A 25877-nucleotide genomic window follows, 5' to 3' on the forward strand; every position below is an offset into this window, starting at 1 on the left:
CCTGTCACCACCACTATAAAGAAATCTGAATCATTTCACACCACTCGGAATCACTCTGTTTACACCGCAAATATTTAATAAAACATGGAATGAAGTTCAATTTAAATTTTTTGCACCATTTTGCAGGTGTTTGTCATCTGCTGTGTCACTCAGCGCTGTAAAGTTTGCTCTCTGTTTTGCTCAGATTGATGCTGAAGGCTGGATTTTGCTCATGCTGTGGAAAGAATGTTGATGGCTGGTGCTTTAGACGCACCACTGCTGGTCTGTCAGAGCAGAGACAGCCTTTGTAATGTGTTTGGGTTTCCTCGAAAGCTCCAGGCTTGTAGCTGCATCTCTCCATCCCTCTGCCTCTCAACTTATACTCCACTCCACTCCGCCCTTCTCGACTCAGTTTGCCAGCGGCTGCTGCTGCTCTGCCTGTCTGTCGGTCTGCATTCGCCCTTTTTCTTGACTTCAATCACTTCATGCTAACCAGTTATAGTGGATGTCAGACTGAGCTCATGAGACTGTCTCTGCACTGTGTCTAAGAGAGACGGAGAGAGAGAGAACGAGTGAGGGAGAGAGGATGGACGGAACTGCGTCATTCCTTTTTTTTTTTTTGGCTAAAAATAACTCAGCCTCCTGATTGTGTCAGCCTTTTTGTTTCCAAGGCAACCATGTTCATTCACAGAGTTCTGGTGCTAGAAGGGCATGTGTGTATATGTGTATGTGTTCGTTATGCTATCCTTGTGAGGACCACATGTCCTCCCAATGATGGAACATGAAGTTTTTGCTCAACTGAGGACATTTTGCTGATCCTCACTTGAGTAACATGTTTTCACAGCAAATGACTTTTTTTGCTGAGGTTAAGGTTAGGGTTAGGTTTAATTATAGGTGTACAGTCAAAAAAAACAAAAATCAATGAAAGTCTTCACTCACGCACACCCCATCACCTCCTTTCTGTCTGTCTATTGGTCTGTATCTGTCTGTCTGTGCTCAATTTTTCTTTCTCTCTGCCTTTCTTACATTCCTCTCAGATGCTCATTCACTGCTTCTATCCTTTTATGCTCCAAATCTTTTATTGATTGTCTGCTGATATTTGTCCTGCTACATCTTAATCTCCATCTCCTTCCCCTCATTTTGCTTTTTTCTCTAATCAATCCTCTGACACCTACACATCTGTCTGTCTGTCTGTCTGTCTATCTGTCTATTTGTCTCTCTCTCTCTGTCTATCTGTCTCTCTCTCTCTGTCTGTCTGTCTCTCTCTCTCTGTCTGTCTGTCTCTCTCTCTCTGTCTATCTGTCTCTCTCTCTCTGTCTGTCTGTCTCTCTCTCTCTGTCTGTCTGTCTCTCTCTCTCTCTCTATCTCTCTCTCTCTCTCTCTATCTCTCTCTCTCTCTCTCTCTCTCTCTCTCTCTCTCTCTATCTCTCTCTCTCTCTCTCTCTCTCTCTCTCTCTCAATTGATTAAACTCCTCGTCAGGAAGCCCATTATTATTAGACTGGCGGCTGCTGCTATTTATAAACATGTGGAAGTCGCCCTGCAGCACTGCAGAGTTACGCTTCAGTCCCTCCAGTGCGAGTGTGGAGCTGTTCTGCTCTGAAAGCTGACGTCACTGCTCCCACGCTGAAGTGAACTTTCTGAGACATCACTCAGAGTGTGAAAAAGATCTCAAACTGATTCTGAGGCTCCTCTAAAATCACTGCCTCCATCACTGTGTCTGAAATCTCCATCTCTGTCTGACAAAGCATTACTGAAATAACAAGAATGAACATTAACAATATTGTGTCCAATATTGTGATTGTGATATTAAATTGTAGTTATTTTATGTAAATGATGGTCCAAGCCTGTTTTTGCCAACAAGACCAGCATGTACAAATTTTCTCTTTCTATAGATGATATACACTATATGGACAAGTATTGGGACACCTACACATTAAGACCTGCAGCATTTATGATATCCCATTCTAATAGGCATTAATATGAATTTGGCCCCCCTTTCTTCACTCTTCTGGGAAGCTTTCTACAAGAGTGTGTCTGTGTAATTTTTGCCCATTCATCCAGAAGAGCACTTGTGACGTTGCAGACACTGATGTTGGCCAAGAGGGTCTGGCTCACAATCTCCATTCTAGTTCATCCCAAAAGTATTGAGGTTGAGGTCAGGGCTCTGTCGGGCCAGTCAAGCTTCCATACCAAAATGTCCCAGCCATGCCTTTATGGAGCTAGCCACTCCATCCGACACTTGGCATTGGTGCTTGGTGATGTAAAGCTTGCATGCAGCTGCTTGGCCATGGAAACCAGTGCCATGAAGCTCTTGGTGCACAGTAGTTTGTGCTGATATTCATACTAGAGTAGGTTTGAACTCCAGTTTGAACTTGCAGTTTTTGAGTCAGCAAAGTGTTGGTGACTTTTATGTACCATGCACCTCAGCACTCGGCGACCAGCTCAGTAACTTTATGTGGTCTGTGGGTCTGAGTCACTGTGCTTTCTAAACGCTTCCACTTTCAGTAATACCACTCACAGTTCCCCTATGAAGGAAGAAATTTCATGAACTGACTTGACGGTGGCATCCTATTACAGTGCCATGCTCAAATTCAGTGATCTCTTTAAAACAAGCCATTCTTTCACAAATGTTTGTAAAGGCAGTCTGTATGGCTAGATACTTGAATTTATACACCTGTGGTAATGAGACTGCATGAAACACTTGAATTCCATGATCAAGAAGTGTGTCCCAATACTTTTGTCTATAGAGCGTATCTTGTACAGTGTGTAGAAGTCTGGCATCCCTGGTCAAATTACATGTTTTGTTAATTTTCTAAGTGAAAACAAGTAAACAGTCTCTGTCTGTCTCTCTCGCTCTCTGTCTCTGTCTGTTTGTCTCTCAGATGACTCTGGTGATGAAGTCACAGTAGCCCAGCCGGACCGTGCTCTGACCTCTGGTGCTCTGAAGACTCTGATCAGTAAGCTGGATGATCTGAGCACGTGCAATGATCTGATTGGAAAGCACGGAGCGGCTCTGCAGCGGTCACTCAGCGAGCTGGAGGACCTGCGCTGCCCTAGTGACGGAAACGACAAGCTCAAAACGGTCAACGAGCGCGCAACACTCTTCCGCATAACCTCCAATGCTATGATCAATGTGAGACACTGTGAACATTATAGAGATTGTTTTGCTAAAACTTTTTCAACCTAGTAACTGCTGCACACAGTCGATTACCACAGTGATTGTTGATGCCTTTTTCTGTGCTTAGAAAAACACAGAAAACCCATTGATTCGAATATAACATTGATTACATATAATAAAAAAACAGTTGTCAGATGCTGAAGCAGGTTCCCATTGACTTGTGCTATCAGTGTTCTGTTATAACAGCTTTTCTGCAAAGCACAACAAAGTTAATGTCCATGGTGGTTGACCATATATTTCAGACGTGGTAGGTAAATATGTAGTAAAAAATGCTGGAATATTCCTTTATAAGAACTCCATAACACATTTTTGTTATAGTGCTATATCCAAAGTGAGCACCACAGTTGCTTTAGGCCCCGTCTCATTTCCTATTTTCACCCCTACCCCTTGTTTTCGAAGGTCACCTTGCCCCTTGGAACTGAGTTGGTTAAAATCTTCCCCTATGAAATGGGACCCTTAAAGCTGAAGGCAAATATTCACCAGCTTCTTGTTCGAATTTTCAAATTGGAGGGCGGTGTAGCCCTAACACTTCACCCTACCCCTCTTGCTCACCAAAGATCGGGACACCCTACCTGTAGACATGAACGTGCAAAACAGAGTGCTAAGAGTTAAGCGGTCGGGGCGAGAGGTGAAATGGGATTGGGCCTTAGAATGTTTTAGACTTTTAAGACAAATTTTAAAAGGTTTAAAGTGTTTATTCAGTCAAAAATCCATCAACGTGGCACAATTTCCCGTCAAAATCATGATCAGCTGATCAGTTTGCTGTCTGAAGCTACAAGGCTAATGTCACTAACTCTTTCTCAGGCTTGCCGGGACTTTGTGGATTTAGCGGAGGGACACAGCCGGCGGTGGCAGAGGGCACTGCAGTATGAGAGAGAACAGCGCCACCATCTGGAGGAGACCATTGAGCAGCTAGCCAAACAACACAACAACCTGGAGAGAGCCTGGAGAGAGGCACCCAGCACTCACCCACGTGAGTAAAATGTAACGTACATTAAAGAGGACCAGTTCTGTTCTATTTTATTCTGTTCTAAACCATTTTACAGTACATTTTTACTGTCTTTTTTTGGTTTTATTCTAATATCTGCTTGGCTTTTACCTCCTTAAAATCTCAAGCTTAGTATATAAGCTTATTCAGTGACTACATGGACAAAAATGGAAAGTGGCTGAGTTATTTTTAAAGGGCTCATGACATTTGTGGTTTTATGAACCAAAAACAGTCATAGTTCATTTCTATATGACCATTTTCCAACCTGTCTCTATTCCTTAGGATTAAACAGGCTGTTTTTGTTATTGTTTCTTTAGGGCTGATGTATGCAAATGAGCTCTGTTCTGATTGGCTGGCCTGTATTATGCTTAAAAACTCTATTTTTGCATCTCAGTTTTCATAAATGACTGTTTGAACTGTGGATTAAATTGAATGTTTTGAAACTTGGAGACCTACTACGTCAGTTTCTTGTATTTCAATAAATGCTCAGTTTTCCATATATGGGCCCTTGAAGTCATAGAAGTGTGTAATAAGAGTGACTATTTAAAGGGTTAATATGATTTAATAACTTTATTATATTGTCTTTTATCTATTTTACATTTTATGGTAATTTCTCTTGTTTTTACCTGTTTAAAAGCAGTGGTTGTATATAATGTTGAACATTCACTTAAATGAGTAAATGGTTCTTTGTATGGTAAAACCATTCTTCTCTGTGATGGAAAACCTAGGTCTATAGAGCAGTGGTTCTCTAACTGTTCCACTGGACCCCCAGACTGTCCACATTTTTGTTCGATCCCAGCTCACAACCCATAAGGATAGAGGAAAATGACGGACCGTCTGGGGCTTCTGAAGACCCATTTGAGAACCACCCTTCAAAGAATGGTTCCATATTGCACCAAAAAAGGTTCTTGCATTGTTACAAGTCATAGAACCCTTATTTGGTGCTATATAGAGTCCTTGTGGATATGAGTCTGTATAGATGTGTAGTTACACTGTGAAAAGAGCACACAGTATAAATTTTTTTGTGATATTTGAGACAACTAATTACAAATCTGTTTTTGAAGCTTGGCTATCACTTTCATATTTATTGGGCTCTTTCCATTCAAGTACATAGGAGACTGGTTTCCTAGGAGAGGAAATAGCTGCCCACAGGTGTTGCAAAGTTTGCAACTGAGTGGGCAAGCTTTCTTATGAGGACTAAAATTCAAACTAATAAACAAATGTAGACTTGGAAAATAATTAGTAATATATAAAATACTGTTAATTTTGAGATGAATATGTAAAAAACTTTTTGATGTTCATTTTTTATGTGTATGTTTTTCAGCGGGACCTGAGCGGTCAGGAGAAGTAGACACCAGTGATGAGAATGAGGATGTAGAGTTTTTTGATGCCATGGAGGACTCGCCCGCTTTCATCACCGTTCCTGCGTCCAACCACGCACAGCATGAGTGAGTTTGTCCCAAAAAACAAAAAAACAACCAACGTCTAACACATTACAGCAGCGTTTCACACTCCACTGTGTAGTCCTCATGATCTGCAGAATGTCTGAACTGATTCAGTATGTGTTTTTGCTAAATTTACTGTAAAACTGAGATTAATATTTTTAGGGCCCTTTTCATTGCTTTTAAGACTGATATATGTAAATGAGTAATGTTCTGATTGGCTGGCCTGTATTTTACTATATTCAAAAAGCAGTCCAACTGCTGTAGGATGAATAGGGGTGTGTGTGTGTGTGTGTGTGTGTGTGTGTGTGTGTGTCTGTGTGTGTGGATTGGAAATGTGAACTCGAAACGGGCTGGTTTTACTGCTTAGATTCCATACATGGGTTAAAGTAAGAGTTATTGTATCAGCAGCCGCATTTAAAGTGGACCAGTTTTTTCAAAAAATGTATCCATAGTTCAGTCGTTGACATGTAAACAAAGTCAGGGTGGTTTGGTTAGGGAGTGGTTGATTGTAGAGACTCAGATTTCTTTACAGTGGTGGTGATAGGAACCATGACTGCGACACAAATGTAGCTATTTTATTTACTATCCAAAACCACCACTGAACCTACACATGCTTTCAGAAATTAAAAAGGCTGATGATGGTAAAATTTTAAATTTAAATTTAAAGATTTAAAAATGTTATGTCCTGAGCTTATTTCTAACTATTATAAAACAAAGTCTCAGGCATTTGACAACATATTCATAACAATCACAATCTTCATATATTGTGAGGGAGCTTTTAGAAGTGGACGTCTAGTTCCTACCACCACCACTGTAAATTATGCAGTTTTAAAAAATCTGTGGAATTCTCTTTTAAATGACATGATGTGAAGTTACAAATGCCACTGTTAATTTAGCTTCTTATTAGTCAGCAGAGATAGTTTTAGTGACTATCACAATCCATAGTCCTGCTTTCCAACATGGAATAATTGCTTTTATCCTCTTATGGGCAATATGAGCTTAAATATTGTTTCTAATATTTGTTACTTTTAGCCTTGATTTGTGTAAAATGTTCCTGCTGTGTAGATCAGTTAATGTGATGGTTTGTTGGGTGAAGTGATTAAATCCAGCTCTTTGTGTTTGTTTCAGACACTCAGGTGGAGGTGTTAACCAGAGCATGACCAGTAGTATGGCCAATGATTGGGGTCAGGAGGACAGTGTAAGTTTGATCTTCCATTGAAGCAGCTGCCCGTAGACCTCTGAGGTGGTGTAGTTGGCGTCATGTCCAGATAAGGAACTCCAGGTCTAAGCTGTTTTTCTCTGTGGGGGGAAAATGAACTACGTTTCGTATACACATACTGCTCAAAAAAATAAAGGGAACACTTAAACAACACAATATAACTCCAAGTAAATCAAACTTCTGTGAAATCAAACTGTCCACTTAGGAAGCAACACTGATTGACAATCAATTTCACAGCTGTTGTGCAAATGGAATAGACAACAGGTGGAAATGATTGGCAATTAGCAAGACACACTCAATAAAGGAGTGGTTCTGCAGGTGGGGACCACAGACCACTTCTCAGTACCTTTCTACTTTCTGGCTGATGTTTTAGTCACTTTTGAATGTTGGTGGTGCTTTCACACTCGTGGTAGCATGAGACGGACTCTACAACCCACACAAGTGGCTCAGGTAGTGCAGCTCGTCCAGGATGGCACATCAATGCGAGCTGTGGCAAGAAGGTTTGCTGTGTCTGTCAGCGTAGTGTCCAGAGGCTGGAGGCACTACTAGGAGACAGGCCAGTACACCAGGAGACGCGGAGGAGGCCGTAGGAGGGCAACAACCCAGCAGCAGGACCACTACCTCCGCCTTTGTGCAAGGAGGAACAGGAGGAGCACTGCCAGAGCCCTGCAAAATGACCTCCAGCAGGCCACAAATGTGCATGTGTCTGCACAAACGGTTAGAAACCGACTCCATGAGGATGGTATGAGGGCCCGACATCCACAGATGGGGGTTGTGCTCACAGCCCAACACCGTGCAGGACGCTTGGCATTTGCCTGCAACATCCTTCAGCATGACCGGTTTGGCAGTGGGTCAGTAATGGTGTGGGGTGGCATTTCTTTGGAGGGCCGCACAGCCCTCCATGTGCTCGCCAGAGGTAGCCTGACTGCCATTATGTACCGGAGATCCCTCAGGAGACCATCCGCCACCTCATCAGGAGCATGCCCAGGCATTGTAGGGAGGTCATACAGGCACGTGGAGGCCACACACAACACTGAGCCTCATTTTGACTTGTTTTAAGGACATTACATCAAGGTTGGATCAGCCTGTCGTGTTTTTCCACTTTAATTTTGTGTGCGACTCCAAATCCAGGCCTCCATCGGTTAATACATTTGATTTCCATTGATGATTTTTGTGATTTTGTTGTCAGCACATTCAACTTTGTACAGAACAAAGTATTCAATGAGAATATTTCATTCATTCAGATCTAGGATGTGTTATTTGAGTGTTCCCTTTATTTTTTTGAGCAGTGTATATATCACAGTGTTAAAGTTTAGTTGTAGACTAACTTGTGATGTCAGTTCACTGCACATCATTATGAGCTTGCATGTATCAGTATTCGTATGTCAACTCCATAAAGGGGAACTGAAAATTTCTGCATAATTTCTTACCATTCACTGGCATCTGAAGTCTTTCAGAGTGGTTTGATGTAAAATACTTTATTCTAGAGAAGCGTAGTGACTTAGTAATGTTGATAATGGTAAAAATAATGGTAAATCTCTCAAAGTACGTTTGAATATTATTTTGCCTTACAGTGCCCTGCATGTACCTCTCTGCCCTTAATGGTCATAAATCAGTGGAATTCCCATTTAATTGACCTCAGAGGATCCAGTGACCTCAGAGGGGAGAAAAGTGTACTCAGGACCAAACGTATTCGCTTTGGAACAGTATGGAATAGTCCTAATATTCGGTTCATACCTACTACAGAATTAGGCACTTCAGAGGTCTTCAGGGTGGCTTCTGCTGTATGTTTGTTGGAGTTATCAGGTCTTTTCCAAAAGTAAAGTATCGTCACTGTTTCATCTGTGTTTTCAGGACACATCAGGCTCGTATGCGCTGCAGCAGCGGAGAGGCAGACGCAGCCGAATCCCAGACAAACCCAACTACTCTCTCAACCTGTGGAGCATCATGAAAAATTGCATTGGCAAAGAGCTCTCCAAAATCCCCATGCCTGTACGATACCTGTGTATATGTGTTTGGTGTTGCACAGACGTTTATGTCATGTGATGCCTTCTACAGGAGCTCAAATTCTGTTCTACATACATGCTCCAGCAAAACTTTTCAGCTCCTGTCGTGTCACTCTAACAAAACTGAATCACGTAGAAGTTTGTCAGAAAAAAGCCCTGTCATTTGATTGTAGATGTGTCCGTGGCATTCGTCCACACAGACTGTCTTAACAGGGAATTCCACTAATTTTCCAAAATGTCTGCATAATTAAATGGTTAAGATGTAAACCGAGTCATTCAGAGTGGTTTAGTGTGAAATGCTGTGTTCTAGAGAAACTTACTAACTCAGAATTTTTCATAGTGGTGGCGATATCCACCTCTAAAAGATGTCCTCCTCTAAAAGCTCCCTCACAGAAAGTTATTACAAGATATGGTTACGAATACACCGTCTGATGTCTGAGGCACAGTTTTAGCATAGTTTTGTGATGATTTTGGCTTAAAGTAATTTTGCGATACATTCAGAACAAAGCAGGTGTTGTCAGACCAAATAGTCCCCCCCCAAAAAAGATCCTTTCCCTTTCAGATTTATCACTTTTCTGCCATCAGAAGACGCATGTAGCTTTTGGGCGGTAAATAAAATGGCTGTATTTGTGTTGAAGTCGTGGCGACCCCATGTTCCTATCACCACCACTGTAAAGAGATCAAATTTTGTTGAAAAGTTGGTAGAATGTTCCTTTAATCTGCATATAGGATGTCAGCTGTATGTATCTGAGCAGGAGCACTGTAGGAATATTTTAATTTTAAATTTGCATTATTATCGTGCAACTGTCAAATCATATTTGTCAAATAGATGAAGTTAATGTGGAACATACACAATTAAAATGGGTATATGTGTGTGCCCTACTCCGGCAGGTGAACTTTAACGAGCCGTTGTCGATGCTGCAGCGGCTGACGGAGGATCTGGAGTACAGCGAGCTGCTGGACCGCGCTGCCCGCTGTGTGTGCACTCTGGAGCAGATGTGTTTGGTTGCTGCATTCTCAGTCTCGTCTTACTCCACCACTGTCCACCGCATCGGAAAACCCTTCAACCCACTGCTGGGGGAGACGTACGAGCTGGACCGGCTGGAGGAGAGCGGGTACCGCTCTATTTGTGAACAGGTCAGGCCTGACTAATGAATACTGTCCTTGAGATCTCATACCAGATTACTGTTGTCGTTAAACTCTTCTGCACTGTCTATCTGTTGTATAATCAAGATGGCTATCTCTGTCTTCAAGAGGTAGTGTCTATGAAGCTGTAGTTTTACTCACATAGTACAGAATTTAGTGTAGAATATGTTCCTCTTAACGGGGAGTTCTATATAATTTAATGGTTATGATGTAAACAAAGTCGTTCATAGTGTTTGGGTGTGAAATGCTCTGTTCTAGAGAAACTTACAGTCAGAATTGTTCACAGAGGTGGTGATGGGAATAAGATGTCCACCTCTAAAAGCTCCCTTACAGAAAGTTATTACATGAGCTAGTGATGAATACACTGCCTGATGACTGTTCTAAGAGGATTTTAGCCTAAAACATTTATTTTTTTTATTACGTCCATTCATGGTGGTGAGGTGTTGGGAATAATGTGTTGTGTGTAAAATGGTCCCCAAATGAAACATTTTTCATATTTATTTATTTTTTTATATAACCTTTACATTTTATCGTCTTTGCATATAAAAGCTCAGAAGACGTGTAGGTTCACTGATGGTTTTAAGGAGTAAATAAAATGGCTATATTTGCGTTGTAGACCTTTGGTTCCTATGTCTGTTTCCTATACTTTGTTCATGTAAATTCTCAAATCATATTAAAATGCATGTTTTCACATGAGCTGACAAAATGCAAGACACTCGCAAGAAGAGTTAAAATGTGTCTTTTGGGTGCCTAGCTGTGCCGTTGCAAATTGTCCATTCCCCACTTGAATGTAGTGCTACACAACACAATGCAGTGCAGTTCTCTCTTTCTCCAGGTGAGTCACCACCCACCTGCAGCCGCCCATCATGTGATGTCTCAGCGTGGATGGACTCTGTGGCAGGAGATCACAATCGACAGCAAGTTTAGAGGAAAATACATCTCTATCATGCCTCTGGGTTAGTCTTATTAACTCACACCTCTAATCCTGGTCTTACCCTCAACCCTAATGCTAAACCTAATCCAGTTCATTAGGAGTCTACAAACTAGAGATGTCAACACTAACATGGTAAATTATAATGTTGATCATTTTCCTAGTTTGGGCCTTCAGCTTATCCATAGTGGTGCAGGCTGAAGCCCAGCTGTAGTGCGCTGTATGTTCTTCTAATAGAATCTATGGTTGTAGCTCTCTTTTAATGTGACATCTTCAGCCGACTATGCTGGATAGTGCTCGTGGCAGAACTGTTGATAAGTCAGTCAGCAGCAAACTAAGAGCAGCAGCAACTTGGTGAAGCTGAAGCTCCAGCTGCATAAGGATATGCACAAGTGCTCAGTTAACAGTTCAAGGTGCCAGTACTGGTGCCAAATACTGAAAGCATTGTTTGCATATTTAGCATGTTTCATCATGGAAAGGTGGAGGAAAAAATACAAGCTGACAATTTGGTGGTTTTATGTTTAAACAGGACAGATTTCCTTGTATTTGTGAGTGTATATATTCACATTAATATACAACGTGATTGAGAACTGTTAGTCTAGCTGATGTTCGCTTGATCCAGAAACAATGAACATATATTTCTGTTAGAAATTAACATGTTGGCACATCGTCCAATGAAGTGGAAACGCCTCATGAAGAAGATCAAGCATCTAATGTAGCGTAGCTGTAGAGTTAGCTTGACTGATCTGAAGAGGCAGCCTCCATCATCCATCCAACACAAAATCCTACCAGTTTCCTTTGGCAATTCTTGTATTCTTATCTTGAATTATAGAACCTGTTTTCAGATTTTTTAAATATATTGTATTAATATTAAATATATGTAAAATGATATTGAATGTGAATATCCATGCTTATGTTGTTCGTCAGATGTTCTGCTTTTAATTTGTATTTGTGGCTGAGGTTTTTAAGCTGTCACAAATTGGTTTCATCAAAGTTCTCAGCATGTAGTGATTTTTAATCCGCTATCAAAAGTTTTCCTTTGGCAAAATGAATGGCAGTTCAAAATGTTTCAAGCTCAATCAGCAAGTAAATAGATTGTGTGTTCAGTAGAGCTGCAACAATTAATCAGTTTGTTGCCAACTATTTTACAGTTGATTAATTAGCTTGAGTAAATAAGAAAAAGTTAAAATGCTCTGATTCCTGCTTTTTAAATTTTCTACATTTTCTAAATATTTTCTGATTTCTTTACTCCTCTGTGACACCAAACTGAATATCTTTGGGATGTGGACAAGAAGACATTTGAGGATGTCATCTTGGCCTTTGGAAAACACTTTTTCACCATTTTCTGACATTTTATCAACCAAACAACTAGCAGTTTAATCAAGAAAATAATCAACAGATTAATCGACAGTGAAAAGCAGCCCTAGTTTTCAGTATATTTTGTAACAATACTTCTGAATTATACCAAAACATTGTGATGAAGTTCAAGCTTTCATGATATATTCCTAAAAATCTTTGAAGAAGCTGTGTGTGATCCTAGTGTCACCATGCCAAAGTGTGGTCTAGAGATGTATAAAGTCCCCCCAGCACTGGGCTGTGGAGTACTGGAGCTGTGTTTTCTGAAGTGATGGAGCTCCACCCAACACCTTTTTGGGATGAGTTGGAGTGATCCAGGACTGACCATCCAACATCAGTACCTGACCTCACTAATGCTCAATCAAATCCTCACAGCAATGTTCCAAAACATCTAGTGCAAAGCCTTGCCAGAAGGGAGCAAAGAGAGTCAGTTAACGACTAATACCCCCCATTTCGGAAGAACCTCTGGAGGAGCAGACTTTAGGCATATAGAGTAGTTTATAGTGTGCAAATTAATCATAATCACAGCTGCCTTTATTTGCTGTCTATGAAATATGAAAGACTTTTTTGGAATTATAGCAGTAATGTGTGTGAAGTAAGCTCTATTTTAAGCAGCCTGGCATTCAGACTGTGAGAGTGTTATTTGGGAACATCTACACAGAGCTTTGTTCCTCAGAGTGATTTTGTACTGTCTCAACATCTTTCTTTAGTCTTCAGCACAAAAAGTTATTTTCAGCAAATCTTATTAACTCCTTCATGCCTGAGGGGAATATAAACCTCATAAGTAGCTTTTTTTTAAATAGGCAATAACAAAAGAATACTGTAATAATACATTGGTTGTTATTATTAAGAGTTGTAGCTCACTGGAATGAGTGGATATGTGTGTAAAATGCAGATTCTAAACTTCCATTCCAGACCACATTTGTGTTTTAAAACACGTAATGAGTATAAACTGCTTGTGCTCCTTTAAAATCACTGCTTCTTTCCATGTTTTGTCAGATAGAACCTTATTATTCCAAGCAGAAAGTGAGTCATTCAGATTAGTTTCTTAATGTTTTAGAAAAAAAATTCTAAATTTTACATTTAGAATACATTAAGGATGTCTGTCATTTGCATGTATGAAAGATACAGTATGTGTTCCACATGTCAGTTTTGTTAATTGAATGCAAAATCATTTAAAGCTCAATACTTCAAAACTGCTCAGAACACATATTGAACCTTATAATTCCAAGGGTATGAAATAGTCTGGCAAAATGACAATAACTGTAGACTTCTAATGCTTATGAATGATTAATTTGTGTTTCCTCCTCTCTCCTCCAGGTCACATTCATCTGCTGTTCCACTCCAGTGGGAATCACTATGTGTGGAGTAAAGTCACATCCACAGTCCATAATATCATCGTAGGCAAACTCTGGATTGACCACGTAGGTGATCTTGTATTGCACGGATTCACCAGTAATCAATTTATATGTATAATATACATTTTTATATTTTTTTATTTACAGCTTAACTGGCCAATGACCAGTTTCTATTTGCCCTTATTTAGGCCAATGCTTTATTAAAACACTTTTTTTTAAGCTTTATTATGCCTCTTTATTAGAAACGCATACCTTGTACTTCCATCACTGGCCACTTTATTGGAAAGACCTACCTTCTGCTTCTGCTTATTGGCCACTTTGAGCTCCACCTACCTTATAAGTTTAAGTTTAAGTGATACTTTATTAATCCCACAAACGGGGAAATTCCACCTCTGCATTTAACCCATCCGTGAAGGTAAACACCACATACACACTAGTGAATGGACACACATACTAGGGGGCAGTGAGCACACTTGCCTGGAGCGGTGGGAGTGGCTTTGTGGTCAGAAACTGACCATTGATGAGGGGCTACTGCTAAATGTGCTTCAGCAAGTGGGCTTCAGTCTCTACTGCACACCAGCTACAAAGAATAAAGTTGAATATCACAGCATCTTCCATATATGGAAAAGTCCAGCACTTTCTAGTATCAGCTTCACCTCCTCCCAGACTGTACAGGGTGACTCATCAGTGCTCAGTCTGTCTTCTCTCCTCCATCTGTCTTTTTCTCATCCTTCCATCTTTCCCCTCTCATTTTCTGCCTGTTTCTTTGTCTCCCTCTTCTTGTTTCCCTCTCTAGCTCTCTGATGATGCACTTCTGTGCTTAAACATCATGTTTACAGTAAGAAAATGAATAGAACTCAGATTAATGCTATGAAGCAAACCTTAGAAAATTCTAATATGGTGAAAAAATGTTTTTTAGTCATTTTTTTATCAGCCTCCAGCTGGCCATGATGTTGTAACACTGTGGTTCCTCCTCTGTTTCAGTCATTAATGTGTAATGAAATGACTCATTCAGTCTGTTGCCTGCTGATGGTCTTCATTAATGCAGTGTTTTGTTTCTTTCAGTCTGGCGATATTGAGATTGTAAACCGCAGGACAAAGGACACCTGCCACCTCAAATTCTCACCTTACAGCTATTTCTCCCGGGATGTTCCCCGCAAGGTGAGACTCCATCAGTTGTTTTGTCAGCTTCATTCAGTGCATATCTGCTTTCATACTAGTGTGAGTTAGTGAGTGTGCGACTGCCATCTGGTGGTCACTTTGAGATGATAACATCACCATGTTTTAGTGTTTTCTTCCAGTTTGTGCTGTTCTAGATGTTCTCCCTCATACAGTTTGTTTTAGAATGTTCTTCCCTTTTGCACTATTCTAGAAATGCCCTCCCATTTAGACTGTTCATTTGTTCTCTCCCAAACACGCTGTTCTATTCACACTGTTCTTCTGTGTTCTACCTCATTCAAACTGTTCTACAATGTTTTCTCCTCTCTCAATATGTGTATAGTTTTCACAATATGTAAAGCATGTGGACATGGCCTTAACTAACTCACTCATGCATGTTTAGCAGTCTTAGGTTTCTCTACAAGTGAGATTTCCACACAAGTTGCCTTTATATGCATCTGTAAAAAATCTTGGTATTGGTAATTGTTATTTAATTTGTGAAATGTTACTGTCAAATTTCCTAAGCTAAAAATAGAATATAGAGAGCTATTACTGTGCACATCTACTCACTATTTTTCTTAGTCTGCTTGCACTTTGTGCGGTCGGTGTCCCTGTGGACTTTGATGTATTTGTTCTTTTTGTTTCGATCTTAACTGTTGTTTGGGTGGGTCTTTTTTCAGGTAACTGGTGTGGTGGCAGACAGTGATGGTTTGGCTCACTATATCCTGTCTGGATCATGGGATGATAAGATGGAGAGTGCGAAGATCGTGGAGAGCAGTCGTGGCTGTGTAGGGTCAGAGGTCAAACAGAAAACTGTCTACCAAACTCTCCCTCCTAAACTGCTCTGGAAGAAATACCCGCTACCGTAAGGGACTTGACCGTTCGCATGTTCAGCAGCCGTCATGAATGTACATCAATAAAAACACACAAGCACAAAGTGATAGTATGGCAGGAAAAAACCGAGGTTGCTACAGGATCTCTAGAACTGGTCTCTCCGCATATATATGGTAAATGGTGTCTAAAATAATGAACAAACTTTCAGGCTTCATCACAGCTACCACTGTTTTTAGCCATGATGAGTTTAAACATAACAGTGAGTCATGCAGTGTCAGAAAACACAGAATCAAATCTGTGAGATACACTGAACAACTCCACAGTTTAAGGTGAGTATGTGATGATTCAGGCATGCAGTTAGCACCATGCTAATTGGTGGGGTGTAAGCTTCCATTACTTCTTAGCTACACTAGTCAAGCATGTCTTAGCTGATTGACTACGCTGTACACTTTAGTTTTTGCTGATTTATCACTTCAATGTGCAGCTGTCACCATGTTGTAGTGTTCCTGTTCTACACAATGAATATGAATTGAATGAAAATGTAGTTTCATATTCACTCTCTCTCTCTCTCTCTCTCTCTCTCTCTTTCTCTTTCTCTCTCTCTTTCTCTCTCTCAGTGAGAATGCAGAGAACATGCATTATTTCTCCTCTCTGGCTCTGACTCTGAACGAGCCTGAGGAAGGCGTGGCTCCCACAGACAGCCGCCTGCGGCCAGATCAGAGGCTGATGGAGGCGGGACTTTGGGACGAAGCCAATGTCCACAAACAACGTCTGGAAGAGCGGCAGAGGTTGGAGAGGAAGAGGAGGGAGGCACAGACAAACATCGCTCTGGAGGAGGGTAAGAGACATGCTGAAAACCCAAGAAACTCCAGCATATATCTGATCGTTAGAACCTCATTCTAGAGCAGCTCCAGCTTTGCACAGGTGTACTCTCTGCTCTAGCATGCCTCATTTAATGAACTCATAGCCTAATTTAATGAACTGATTTATGGAAAAACTCAAACCTATGCAGTGCCGTTGGTGCTTCAGTACTGGACTGGGGCAACTAATCCTGTCTTTGTAGCATTCTTGAACCAAATGTTTAGCCCTTTCTATATCCAGATCATCAATCTAGTGCCTAAAATCCTCTGCGTATTATCTAGAACAGTCCAGATCCTAATGTCTAGTAGAGGTATCCTAAAATGTCCACTGTATGTTATCAACATAATTCTGGAACCTAATTTCGAGCCCATTGTATATTAGTGTAACCACATTTACTCTTTACTTAATACTTCCTAATACTTCTTGGCATCTTTTTCTAGGAGCTATAATCTGGTGTGGTGTCTGAGACTGTGTTGTTATCCAGATCAATCTTTAACATATTATCTATAATTATATAAACTAATACTGTCATCTAATCATTTATATATTATGCAGATCATTCTAGAAGTTTATATCTAATCATAAGCTCTAGAACCAAGTGTTTGTGATACCATTCTAGAAAAGGGTCCATGTAATGTAATTCATGTAATGAATTAAATGAGTTTATACAGTGTGTGTATGTATGTGTGTGTGTGTGTGTGTATATATATATATATATATATATATATATATATATATATATATATATATATATATATATATATATATATATATGTGTGTGTGTGTGTGTGTGTGTGTGTGTGTGTGTGTGTGTGTGTGTGTGTGTGTGTGTGTGTGTGTGTGTGTATGTGTGTGTATATATATATATGTATGTATGTATTTGTAGTAATAAGGAGTAATTAAGTCTGGACTGCCTGGAGTTTTTGAATGAGGCACAATGCAGAGCAGCCAATCAGAATAAAGCTCATTTACATACATCTGTCTTAAAAGCAAAAAAGGGACAACGAGAGGTTAAAGGCCTCTCAAAGTCATGAAAAAATGACTTTGAGAGGCTATTGGGAAATATAGCCACAAAACATAAGCGTCCTCCGTGGGGGAAATATTAACTCCAAGAAGAATATAGGACATGGGCACTTTAACATCTAATACTATACATGTTCTCAATCATTCTAGAACCTCTGGAACATCTATAGACATTCTAGAACAGGGGTGTCAAACTAGGTTCTTTCTGGGCCACAGCTCTGCAGCATTTAGCATTTGGCTCATTAAGCACAACTGATTCAGTTCTTTAGCAAAATAGCAACATGCCAGAAAGGCTGCAGCTAATGGCTGACACACTCGTTGGTAATGTGCTGCAAGAGAATATCTCTAAACTTCAAATGTCAGTGTTTAATCTTACCAAAGTCTTTATGGGTCTTTACAAAGTCTGTCCACTCCGGCAGTAAACTTTTCCTCATAAATAGAATAATTTCTTGTAAAATGTCTCTCAGCTTTTGATTTTCACTAGGCTGAAATCACTTCTCATGCCCCAGCTTCTTGTTTGAATTTTCCATTCCACCTTGAATCTCAGCCTGAGGCACCAGAATGTAAATGCTGCACCATTTAAGGGGGGGCAGTTGTGGGCTGGAGGTTAAGGAACCAGCCTCGTGACCGGAAGGTCGCCGGTTCGATCCCCAGAGCCAACAGCACATGACTGAGGTGTCCTTGAGCAAGACAACTAACCCCCAATTGCTCCCCGGGCGCTGCGGATTGGGCTGCCCACCGCTCCGGGCAAGTGTGTGTGTGTGTGTGTGTGTGCATGTGCTCACTAGAGTGTATGTGGTGTTTCACTTCACAGATGGGTCAAATGCGGAAGTGGAATTTCCCCGTTGTGGGACTAATAAGGGTCTCTTCATCTTAAGGTGGAACAGGAAAAGCTGTATGACTTTTTAGTGTTTGACAGTTTCTTGCTCCAGACTAAATGCATCAGTCCATTTGTCTCCAAATTATCGATGTTCATCTTAAATCTTTCTCTTTACTGTTTTGTTAGCTACAAGCTAGCTGTTGTCTGTGTTGCTATGGTGACCAGCAGTCTGCGCACCACCCTTCAGGGTTAAAGGATGAATTAGCAGTTCTTCCTTAACTCCAGCGTTTAGATCATTTATTGTTAAAACTATGTAAAACAATCAGCAGAGCTTTATTATATGAAAACATTGACTGCTGCAGAGCTGTGGCTTGGAAGTAACTCCAATTGACACCCCTGTTATAGAAAGGTCTGTGCTTATATTCGCACCTTGCTTTAGAAGCTCCCTTCTGTTCCACTCTCTGAGCATGTTTTCCTCTCTGTCTCTCAGGCCGGGAGGTGGAGATGTACCAGCCGCTGTGGTTTGAGAAGAGGCTGGACTCTGAGACCAGGGAGAGCAGTTATGTCTACAGAGGAGGATACTGGGAGGCCAAAGAGAAGCAGGACTGGAGCCAATGTCCGTCCATCTTCTGAGGCGTCAGTCGTTATTCCCTGCAGGATGATGGCTGCTTCATGGAGAGCATCTAGTGAAGCTGAAGGACAGTTTGACACCTTGAAGGACACTCAGTACTCAGTGGACATGCGAGGCAGGACATGCAATTATGGTCGTGTGTGTGTGTGAGTGTGTGTATTGGGAACATTGCTTAAAAGTGCTTCCGATTCAGAGGCATCTCAAGGATCTGAAATATACATGCATTGTTTTTTCCATTCTCTTTAGTAACATAGTAGATTCACTTGTGTTTGGAGTTGGGAGGGTGAGTGTGCACACATGTTTTGTGGCAGGTGCAATGATCGCTGCATGGATTCGAGCACAAGAGATTCCAGCACTTTATTTATGAGTTACATTTAAACTGTAGGACTCTGAGTGGGTGAGCCCAGGTGAGATTTGTCAAAAATGTTATAATGGACATTTTTAACTAAGCAGAATTTAGATGAAGGATATTTGGTATTTTTCAGACCATATCTGTGTTATAGTGTTGTCCTTTAACATGAACTATAAATTCAACCTGTTGCCCAGTACTTGGAAAAGAGCAGAAAACATTCCAAGGAACATCTACCCATAGACTTCTATTATAAGTGTACTTGGGTACGTTTCGTTCTTTACCAAGTTCAGGGAAAGCCACTAGAATTATTGTCTGTGGTAAATAATAATCCATATGCTGTCGATAAAGATAGAGGTTAGACTGAAAAATCTGAAGTACCCTTTTAATAAGTGCCAGCACAAAACAGTTACAGAATTTGATTTTTCACTGAAACTCTGTTATTTAGCTCACTGTTGCTGTGTTAGCACATTGTAATAGTAGGCCTGTGTTGTCTTGGCCTCTGGTTCTGGGTTGGTTGGTTCTGTGGGCCTGCAGTGGAAATGTGGCTGCTGCACTGAGCCTGAAGCCTGGCTCAGTGGTTATACTGCAGTAGTTCTGGCCTTATAGTGATTTCCCTTCCTATAACCCTGTGGCTCCCAGTTCCAGTCCATGTTTTCCCAGCATGACCCAGCATATAATCTAGTCATAAGAAAATAACAGGAGATGAAAACGACACATTAACATCTGATAAATCCTTAAACATAATTTGGACTTTTTTCTACTGGTTGACTAATCAGTTCACACAATGGGACAGCTGAGGGGGGGGGGGTGAAAACAGAAATGAATGGAGAATTTATCTCAGGAGACTAATCAAATACTTTAGACTAGGAAGATGTGCATTGGGAACCACTTCCATAAGCACAAGATGCAGATATATTGGTAGATTTTGTTCCTTTCATCAGCTCATGATCAAATCCTTCTGAATCAGAAGTCGAACCTGCTAAAGCTGTTTCCCAGCATTAGGAATCATCTTACTGTGACTGAAATGAACTGGTTTAAAAGGTAACTTCACAAAATGGTGACAATCATAAAGCTCTGGTCTAACAAAGGAGATGCAAATAAACTAATGTGACTCATGTGAGATGGAACTGATTAATATACAGTTGTATGCAAATTACACATTCCATGTTTTGTTGATTTTCTGTGACAATAAGTTAACACATCCTCTAGGGTACACAGTTGAATATGGCATTTTCAGCATGTTTTAGCACAATTTCTGTTTATCTCATAAGTTTTAAAAGTAAAATGGGCCATCGGTGTAGTGCGGGCCACATTTTATGCCATATTTCCCCCCCATATGATAAATTCACAGTATTTGTGCATTCAAATGTCTCTTTATTCCCTGAATTTCACATATAAAAAAGTAAAACCAATGCGTCCCAATTTTAGACAGGCCATATTTTATGTCATTTTCCCCCAATTTGTTATTTTCAGGAAATAATCAGTAATTGTGCATTAAAATGTGCACAAGTGTGCTCTCTGTGGATCTGATCAGCCTGAACTTTTGCATGTATTTGTATATAATATAAGAGTTCTAGTGGACCTGCTGACATTGCCCCAAACACATATTAGGTCTGCCTAGAGCTGTGGTTTGGGTGCCCGAGTCAAATTCTGTGTTTTGTTCATTTAAAAAGAAAAAAAAACGTGTCCTCTACAGCACCCTTCATCACATTTAATTCCCAATCACTGTTTATTTGCTGAATTTAAAATATAAAATAAAATGTGGCCTGTGCAAAAGTTATGGTGCAGTTGGTATTTCATGCCCCTCCCACACACATGTTCAGTATGGCACATAAATAGAAATTGTGCATTAAAATAAAAATTAAAATAAAAATTTTGCATACAACTGTACCTTGTATCTACACTTGGTGTCAATGTTATTAAGTCTGTTTGCCATATAGGTGCCATAGGTACAGGTGTTTCTCATGTAATTTGTTATCCCCCCTTTTCCCTGATGGTCAGTGATCAGGACCCTTAAAAGTGATCAAGACCATCAGAGAGCAGGTATTTTGTTTGTGTATGTGTGTGTGTGTGTGTGTGTGTGTGTGTGTGTGTGTATATATATATATATATATATATATATATATATATATATATATATATATATATATATACACATTATATATATATATATATATATATATTGTATATAATGTGTATGTATGTATGTCTATGTATATATACACATGTATGTGTGTACATACATACATACATACATAGTATATGTATGTATGTATGTATGTGTATATATATATATATATATATATATATATACACACACATACGCATATATATTTAGATATTAAATATATAATGTGTATGTATGTATGTGTATATATATATATATATATATATATATATATATATATATATATATATATATATATATATATATATATATATATATATATATATATATGTGTGTGTGTGTGTGTGTGTGTGTGTGTGTGTGTGTGTGTGTGTGTGTGTGTGTGTGTGTGTGTGTGTAATATGTATATATAATATGCTCTCATATCAAAACCTTGTAACTGGATTGTAACTGAATTGATTAATAGAAGTGATGAATTGCTTGGGGGAGGGGGGACTGTTTCATTAACTTACAGCTAATAATAACAGCTAATAATCTATTTTTCCAAGGTTTTGTTATGACCGCACCAATATAAAGAAGCATACAGAGCACTGCAGAGTTTAATCTGATTTAAGGCACCTGATTGAACTGACCTGCTGAATCTCCAAATTATCCAGGCCTTCATCAGTTAATCTGGGTGTGTTGAATCAGAGTAAACGTTGAAATTGGTGGGTTTTCTGTAAATATATTATGCAGCAGTAAGCACAAAGCACATGAGCTCATACTGATGCTGGAGTCAGAGTAAGCTGTATTTACTGTCAACACAAACTGAATTAATGTGGTGAGTGATTTTTTTTTTTTTTTTTTTTAACACAAACTAAATATGTAAAGTTATAACTGTGAATTATTCAGTGTAGTTGAAAGAGGCTGGTGAACTGTTGGCATTAACGCTGGCGATGCCGTACCAGCATATTTAGTCTCTTAATTTTTGGAGAGTTTATCCAGCAAAACCAACCCCACTGACACAGAGATTTATACATATATATGTATATGTGTATATATATATATATATATATATATATATATATATATATATATGTATATATATATATATATATATATATATATATATATATATATATATGTATGTATGTATGTATGTATGTATGTGTATGTATATATATATATATATATATATATATATATATATATATATATATATATATATATATATATATATATATATGTATGTATGTATGTATATGTGTGTGTGTGTGTGTGTGTGTGTGTGTGTACCATTATTTATTAACTATATTGCTAGTCATGATAGATTTGTGATTATGATCATATCTGTGTGTTGAATGGTTTGCATTCTCACCTGAACTGCGGGAACTGAGCTGGTGTGGCTGTTGCACATGCATTGAGAGCACAACACACTTCTGGTATGTGAACATCACCTGCGCTTTATCCTCAGCTTAGTAGCCTAGAAATATGATGTGAATTCACCAAATGTAGTTTTGGCTGTTAGGAATATGCTGAATATCACATTTAAATGAAACATTTAAATGAAAATGAGCCCTGTGTTGTGGTCTTTTTGTTTGGTGTTTGGTGCATTCGTTTTCTGGACCTTTTTGCACTTCTCATATCATCCACTGGGTGGCACCAAAGCAGCACAGAATTGTAATAGATCAGACACAAGACTTTTACCCAAAACAATCTTATTAGTCACAAAAAGATGGACGGATAAATGGGCAGATAAGTAAATAGATATACTATATGGTCAAAAGTATGTGAACACTTGATCCTCACACCCATGAGCTTGTTGGACGTCCCACTCCAAAACCATGGGCATTAATGTGGAGCTTCCAGACGAAGTTTGAGACTCTGTACTAAGTTATGTAATTGCTATATGCAATTTTTATGCACTGTATTTTTCAACATTTGGCAGCCCTGTTTTTGAGTGCTTCACTGTTTTATGGCTGCACTATTGTTGCTCCTAGATGCTTCCATTTCACAATAATAGCACTTACAGTTGACAGGAGCAGATCTAACAGTACAGAAATTTCACAAACTGGCTTGTGGCAGAGGTGGCATCCTTGAAGTCACTGAGCTCATCGGCATGACTCATTCTACTATTTACCTAGGTGTGGATAAACACCTGAACTCAATAATTAGGAGGGGTGTCCCAATACTTTGTGTGTGTGTGTGTGTGTGTGTGTTAAATTATCTTAATATACACGTGTGGGTGTGTAATGTATATAAAAAAATTGCTGTGTGGCTTAAATGGTAGGAGATGTAGTACAGAATGCTGTCAAAACCGACTGTTCAGACTGGCTGGTAGATTAGACACCCTTACAGTTCTTCTCACACAGTACTTTTGAAAACAAGGAAAAATCTCACTGCTCTGCTTAAGCAGGAGCTCTAAAATAATCAGTATTTTAAAAATATAAAATTTTGTTTGAGTATTGTGTAGCCAGTTACTCTATACCTCAGCAGATATAACTTTGTCAAACAGATTTGCCTTGCAAATGTTTCTGTGAAGCTCATGTTAGTGTTATAGGAATGTGAACACACACTGAGAAATGCAACCATCTGCAGTGTTTGGACACAGCGTTCATGGTTGAAGCCTAAGGGCAGATGTGTTCTTGTTGAAATGGATTCTCAGTCTTGGTCATGGAATACTGCTTTGCATGGTTTAGATCCCAACTCTGCCACACCCAGTCAGGAACAGTTAGGTAACATGCTGATGAGCTCAATCAGAGGTGCCTGAGCAGGACAACACTGAACACGCTCCAGGATTGAGACACATTTACATCATTTGTAGTCGACAAGGGCTTAATCTTCAGATCTGTGGAGTGGACAATGTGATTCATCAAACTAGGCCACTGACTCATTAGACAGCAGCCATGTAGTCAACTTCTGTTTTGGACACTTCAGCCAAAATCCACTGCTAGCCTTTTCTAGCAAAGAACACGGAACACTAAAAGCCTTTTCTAGCAAAGAACACGGAACACTAAAAGCCTTTTCTAGCAAAGAACACAGAACCCTACTAGCCTTTTCTAGCATAGAACAGGGAACGCAACTAGCCTTTTCTAACAAAGAACACGGAACGCAACTAGCCTTTTCTAACAAAGAACACGGAACGCAACTAGCCTTTTCTAACAGAGAACACAGAACGCTAAAAGCCTTTTCTAACAAAACTTCTTCTTCTTCTTCTTCTTCTTCTTTCGGCTGCTCCCTTTAGGGGTCGCCACAGCGGATCATCTGCCTCCATCTTGCCCTATCCATTGCCTCCTCTACTTTCACACCAACCACCTCCATGTCCAACCTGGCCTCTCTGGCTTTATCTCCAAACTGCTCCACCTTCACTGTCCCTCTGATCTGCTCATTTCTAATCTTGTACAGCCTTGCCACTCCCAACGAAAAGCTCAGCATCTTCATCTCCGCCACCTCCAGCTCAGCCTCCTGTCTTTTAGACAGAGCCACAGTCTCCAAACCATACATCACAGCAGGACGCACTACTGTCTTGTAAACCTTCCCTTTCACTCTTGCTGCTACACATCAGCCCTGACATCCGTCTCCACCCACTCCATCCTGCCTGCACCCTCTTCTTCACCTCTTTTCTGCACTGTCCATTGCTCTGGATGGTTGACCCAAGATATTTGAAGTCATCCACCTTTACGACCTCTACTCCTTGCATCTTCACCTTTCTACCCGCCTCCCTCTCATTCACACACATGTATTCCATCTTGTCTCTACTGACCTTCATTCCTCTCCTCTCCAGTGCAAACCTCCACCTCTCCAGATTCTCTTCCACCTGCTCTCTACTCTCACCACAGATTACAATGTCATCTGCAAACATCATGGTCCATGGAACCTCCTGCCTGACCTCATCTGTCAACCTGTCCATCACCATTGCAAACAAGAAGGGGCTCAAAGCTGATCCCTGATGTAACCCTACCTTCACTCCAACTGCACACCTCACCACTGTCTCACTATCCTCATACGTGTCCTGCACCACCATACTTTTCAGCTACACCTGACTTCCTCATACAGTACCACAGTTCCTCTCTTGGCACCCTATCATATGCCTTCTCTAGATCCACAAAGACACAATGTAGCTCCTTCTGAACTTCTCTGTACTTCTCTACCAACACTCTCAATGCAAAAATTGCATCTGTGGTACTCTTTCTGGGCATGAAACCAAACTGCTGCTCACTGATCTAGATCTCTCGCCTTAGCCTTGCTTCAATAACTCTGTCCCATACCTTCATGGTGTGGCTCATCAACTTTATACCTCTGCAGTTACTGCAGCTCTGCACATCACCCTTGTTCTTAAAAATGGGGACCAGTACACTGCTTCTCCACTCATCAGGCATCCTCTCACTCTCCAGGATTTTGTTAAACAACCTGGTTAAAAAGTCCACTGACTTCTCTCCTAAACATCTCCATACCTCCACAGGTATGTCATCTGGACCAACCTT

At 40.1% G+C, this 25877-nt stretch overlaps 1 protein-coding gene across 2 annotated transcripts in view; it reads left to right on the forward strand.

Moving 5' to 3' along the window:
- The window catches only part of LOC108435407 (oxysterol-binding protein 2), a 32558-nt gene extending 11182 nt beyond the window's left edge, over nucleotides 1–21376 (forward strand). For both annotated transcript variants that reach the window (XM_017711235.2, XM_037546916.1), the window contains 12 exons: nucleotides 2863–3113; nucleotides 3963–4131; nucleotides 5471–5594; nucleotides 6720–6789; nucleotides 8665–8802; nucleotides 9708–9953; nucleotides 10798–10918; nucleotides 13570–13673; nucleotides 14673–14768; nucleotides 15446–15630; nucleotides 16217–16437; nucleotides 18794–21376. In XM_017711235.2, the coding sequence (XP_017566724.1) occupies nucleotides 2863–3113; nucleotides 3963–4131; nucleotides 5471–5594; nucleotides 6720–6789; nucleotides 8665–8802; nucleotides 9708–9953; nucleotides 10798–10918; nucleotides 13570–13673; nucleotides 14673–14768; nucleotides 15446–15630; nucleotides 16217–16437; nucleotides 18794–18936 (1868 nt within the window). In that variant the 3' untranslated portion in view covers nucleotides 18937–21376. The remainder of the gene's footprint in view (nucleotides 1–2862; nucleotides 3114–3962; nucleotides 4132–5470; nucleotides 5595–6719; nucleotides 6790–8664; nucleotides 8803–9707; nucleotides 9954–10797; nucleotides 10919–13569; nucleotides 13674–14672; nucleotides 14769–15445; nucleotides 15631–16216; nucleotides 16438–18793) is intronic.
- Nucleotides 21377–25877: the final 4501 nt, after the last annotated feature.

Source organism: Pygocentrus nattereri, chromosome 18 (assembly GCF_015220715.1).
Source record: "Pygocentrus nattereri isolate fPygNat1 chromosome 18, fPygNat1.pri, whole genome shotgun sequence".
Taxonomy (NCBI): Eukaryota; Metazoa; Chordata; class Actinopteri; order Characiformes; family Serrasalmidae; genus Pygocentrus; species Pygocentrus nattereri.